Source organism: Cervus canadensis, chromosome 27, assembly GCF_019320065.1.
Source record: "Cervus canadensis isolate Bull #8, Minnesota chromosome 27, ASM1932006v1, whole genome shotgun sequence".
Lineage (NCBI taxonomy): Eukaryota > Metazoa > Chordata > Mammalia > Artiodactyla > Cervidae > Cervus > Cervus canadensis.
In genome coordinates, this window is record NC_057412.1 from 16,854,273 (window position 1) to 16,859,509 (window position 5,237).

General features: G+C 37.1%; 1 protein-coding gene across 2 annotated transcripts in view; it reads left to right on the forward strand.

Moving 5' to 3' along the window:
* The window catches only part of TMPRSS15 (transmembrane serine protease 15), a 139,735-nt gene extending 134,619 nt beyond the window's left edge, over positions 1–5,116 (forward strand). Inside the window, exon 26 of one of the 2 annotated variants that reach the window (XM_043449057.1) lies at positions 2,829–5,116. In XM_043449057.1, the coding sequence (XP_043304992.1) occupies positions 2,829–2,984 (156 nt within the window). In that variant the 3' untranslated portion in view covers positions 2,985–5,116. The remainder of the gene's footprint in view (positions 1–2,828) is intronic. The other variant, XM_043449059.1, reaches the window with a different exon arrangement.
* Positions 5,117–5,237: the final 121 nt, after the last annotated feature.

Sequence of the window (5,237 nt, forward strand, 5' to 3'; positions counted from 1 at the left end):
TGAGGTAGAAAGTATGACTGCTGATGCTATGGATGCTCGGGCTACATTAAGCCAGTAACTCATGCCAAATCTCTGAAATCTGTTTGGCTCTGGTTTCTAGAGAGTCAAGTATGTTATTTATTAGCAAGTAAGAAAGCTCCCACACAAGACAGTTCTTTGTAACATAATATTGTCATGATTGAGGAATTGATAGTCTGGAGATTACATGATTTTCTTTTGTTAAGATACTATTTATTCAAGTGAATAGATTTTGTTAAAAGTGGGATCACGTTCTAGTTAAAGCCACTCGATCTATACTAAGAGAGTTACATGATTTTCTTTGTTCAACTTTAATATTGTGTTAAACCGGAGGATTGATTAAACAAAGATACATTATTTTAAATTATGCCTATGTTATTATTGGTACATCAGTTAAGTTCTTCGAAACAGTATATTTTTCCCCTCTAGTGGTGAAGAATTTGTCTTATTAGTCATTCACACGTTCTTGAATATCTTCCAGTTTCCCAAAGGCTTGTGCTTGCTAGACAGTTGTTTGGCTTTTACGGCACCATGATTAGCTGTCAAAAGTCCCTGTAAAACTAGGTGAATGACAGACAAAGAGCAAACCCGTTCCGCCAACTATTCTGAGTCTTATTCTATAAACTGGTTTTCAAAGTGTGGCCTCCAATCCAGATTAGCATCACCCGAATACTTGATATACATGCAGATTCTTAGCTCTGCCAGAGAGCCACTGAGTCAGAAACTCTAAAGGTGGAAGTCCAGCAATGCATGTGTGAGCAATCACCCCCAGGGATTCTGATGCAACCCAAGGTTTAAGAACCACTACCCAAAACAAAAATGTCCACCAATCCTCATACTCAGATTCTCAGTCATAGAAGTTAGTGATTTTTGTTTTTTTTTTCCACAAATGTAGCATCTCAGTGGGACACACTTTGGATTAATACTTTATGTTCTGAAAGTGAAACTTAAAATCACTCAGTCCTGTCCGACTCTTTGTGACCCCATGGACTATACAGTCCGTGGAATTCTCCAGGCCAGAATACTGGAGTGGGTAGCCTTTCCGTTCTCCAGGGGATCTTCTCAACTCGAAGATCAAACCCAGGTCTCCCGCATTACAGGTGGATTCTTTACCAGCTGAGTTGGGTTCTAAACCTTCACTCATATTTTCGAAGTAGTTACACACCTCAGAGATAATGGAAGAAGATTGTACCTTCATTGAATAAACCAGAAAATAAAGGCAAAGAGAAGTTACACAGTGGAACTGACAAGGTGCAGTTCGATGATGGGAAGAAATAGACCCAGACGTAGGTCTCTCAACCAGACGGACCACCCAGCTGTTTGGCCTCAAGCCTGCTGGTGGATTCTTCAAATAATTGCAAATGAGCCAGTCTCTGCTGGGTAATTTAAAATCCTTGTTCATGTAATCAGCATCTGGATTCTACTATCTATTAAAAAATTATTTTGAAAATATGAAGAAAGCCAAATGAGTCCTTTTGAAAGTACCCAAAGAGTTGGAGTTTATTTTTACTAATTTCTAAGTCACATATCACTTAGAGTCAGTATTTATTCTTATCTTCAATTGACACTGTTCCATAAATATTTCTAAACCTATATTAAGGACTCGGGTTGAGGATGTAGAAGTATTAATCAAATCACAAGCTCTGCCTTCAAACAACTTGAGCGCATTTTTTACATCTAGAAAAGAAGTTAACCAGTGGTTGCCAATATGACTTATGCTCCTCTGCACTCGGGAGAGAAAAGATGATTTTCTAAATACATTTTTTCCCCTTAAATGTAGGCTCCAAAGGTAATCAAGAATCAGGCAAAAAAATCTCTCAGGATAATTTTTTAAATAAGCTTGTGTGAAATAGTCGATTGTACCAGTGATTTCAACCAAAGTATACAGGGCTTTACGTTCCTTCATAAATATAAAAAAGGAAAGACTAATTAAAATAGGTTTCACCATTAATGTGGGAAAATATTTGTCAATTCTCTGTCATTAAATAATGGTACTATACATTTGCATTATATTCCTTTGCATTACACAGAAACAATCATATGTAAATAAACTATGTAACTAACTAGGAGTTGCTGTAATTAATATTTATGAAAATTATAGACATTTCAATTAAAATCTCAGATGAAAACATGTGTACCTGTCACTAGAAATTATAAGTGTGCCTATTTCCATTGAAATATTATTTTTTCAAATCTGGTTGTGCTTGTCTAATACCAAAAAAGGTAATCCTACTCAAGAGAACTAAAATCAACTTTATGTGTCAGTTCTTAGTCATCCTAAAAGCACATAATGTGGGATAGCTGTCTTTCCACAAAGTCCCTCATAATACTTAGGATAAATTAATATCTCCTTTAATAAAAAGATTCGCTTTTAACATATATTTTGATTGGGATGCTCTCAGAGTTGTGCCTTAGAAAGTTTCTTTGTTGTTTAGTCCCTAAGTCATGTCCAATTGTTTGAGACCCCATGGAATGTAGCCCACCAGTCTCCTGTGTCCATGGGATTTCCCAGGAAGTTTCTTGGTACCCATTAAAATGCCATAATTACAGTAAGGGAATGCTTGCTATAAAAGTGAATCATACAAAATTACACACAAATTTTGTTTCAGTTGTCATAGTTTCTGTGTCCTTACTGACCAGCTACAGGTTCTCATTCTTGACCTAGCGTGCCAATGAGACTGTTCACAGATGACTTGCAATGAAACCATATTTTTGGTCTTCAGTTTTGGATTTATTTGCTAAATGATTATATACATATTTATACCAATTGACCACACATCGATGATTTTCTTTGGCAATTTACTCTTCAGGGGGATTCAGGCGGACCACTCATGTGCCAAGAAAACAACAGATGGTTCCTGGCTGGCGTGACGTCATTTGGATACCAGTGCGCACTGCCCAATCGCCCCGGGGTGTATGCCCGGGTCCCAAGGTTCACAGAGTGGATACAAAGTTTTCTACATTAGAGTGTTTCCAAGAGCAAAGATGAAAAGCAGCCACTTTTCCCATTTCACTTTAAGAAGCATGGAAATTGAGAGTTTTAAAAAATCATTTATAAAAGTCTTGATTCTTACCTAAGCCACTGAAATGCTACAGGGAAAAAAAAAAAAAAAGCAAAAACTAATCTTTACAATACAAAGTAACTGTAAAATAATAAATTCTGATTTTATTGTAAACAGTTATTCTTTCACAGACATCATTATTTCCTTTGTTCTTAATCATTATTTTTATCATACTCTCTTATTTCAAGAAATGTTATTTTAAAGCATGTAATATAATGTTTGAGCAAAATTAGGAAGAGAAGTGAAATAAACTTTTACACAAAGTATGGTATTGTTTGAAATAGATTGCTATAAGTTATCTAATTCCAGGATAGGTCACTATTATCAGCATCTCATCATCTTGCTGTTTTTCTATCCAAATGCATTTTCAATCCATCTTGAGCACATCCCTAATATTTTCCCCATAATAAAATATATTTATTGTAAGCTCATGTCACAAGCCTGGACTAAACTGGTTGTACAATCCTCTCAAATAAGCTAGTTAAACAGCAAACTAGCACAAATCTATATATTGCCCTTGCATCAAAATAAAAGCTAAACTAATTAACATTGTCATTTTCTCATCAGATCATTTTTACTTGGATTATTATACCACAGTCCATTTATTTCAAGCTGGCATTTTTGGGGGTTTCCAAAAAGTTATCAGTCATATCAAAGAGATACAAGTATTACAAACATGGGTTTTCTCTGACAGATGTGTTTATTGTGGGTATTTCTAGCATGGCCAAAGCTTATTTAGACACAGCTGAATTGCCCATTACAAGGCCAAAAATGTAGAATAAATGAATTTGTTCTGCAGCTTTAATCTCTTGGATCACTTCCAAAGTACAAACTTCAATTTAGCTCACCCCACAAAATCTACTGATTTATTCAGAAAGAAAAAAATTATACAAATTAATACACACACACACACACACACACACACACATTCTTACATGGTTTATGGTCCAAAGTAATAGAAAAGTTTCAAGCAGTTGAAAGAAGAGATCCATCATTTCATACCAGTTTTATGGGAGAAAGGAGACGTGGACTAGACCTGAGTGAATAGTTGTTACTGATGGACTAAAAAGGCAGTGGGGCCCACCATGTAGGTGGGAGTGACCCTGAAAGTTCAGAGAGAAGGGACAGTAGACAATCATGAACTATCCTAGCAAAAGGAGTTCTCTCTGGGCAATGGTCAGAGAAAGGGAAAACAATGTCACAACAAGAAGGTATGGCCAGATGATTGAGGACTACAAATTCATGGAATTTATTATTAGAACAAAAATTGGGAGTCCTTGAACACACTATTCTTTTTAAGACCTTTCCAATGACCTGCTCCTAATAGAGCTCCTAATCCTTTCTAGGATGAAGTGATTAGAAAGGATGGCGCATCAAGGGTAGAGTGTGTTATTTGATTTTATTCCCCAAATCCCATATTGTTCCACAAATGTTTCACCTGCATTTCAATGTTCTGAAAATTACAACAGATATACCACAGACTCCTTTTTATTTTTCAAAGGTCAGCTTTAGAAACCCTTAGGACAGTCACTCTTTACCATCTTCTATTAAGAGAGAAGTTCCTTATCCCATCCCTAGGAACTTATGGGTTTAGTAATTGATACCGGAAGAGTAATCCAGGTCTGGAACAAGATAAAAAGCAAAACCAAGTCCCTTCCCCATTGCTTTGCCTCTCCTCCCTGCAGCTGCTGTAGCTGTGGGTGGCACAGACATCGGGGAAAGCCCAGGTCTCCCTCCATCCAGTCCGGACTGAAGGAAGTAATGCACGGTGGGAGCTTGGAGGAAAGAGGTGGGTCTCAGCAGCTGGTCTCCTATTCTGCCCAGAAAGATGGGTCTCCAAGAAAGGAAAGAGGAGTGTTAAATGTGAGCAGCTGTAAGCTTAGAAGGCAGCTGCCCATTTCCTCAGTCTCTAAGCAGCTGAAAACGGACCACTGCCCACTAATTTCTATTTTATCTCTTAATTTTACCAGCCAACTGGAGTTGTGAATTCCCACAATGAAAGCACTTTCATTATCGAATTGAAAAGATGAGGTTCAGAATATCCTGCAACCGAAACTTCCATTCTTACCACGCGTGAAGAGTCATTTGTTTCCATGCATTATTGCAAACACATCTGTACTCTGTTCACGTAAGAGATTTAGACAGCACCAATGATCA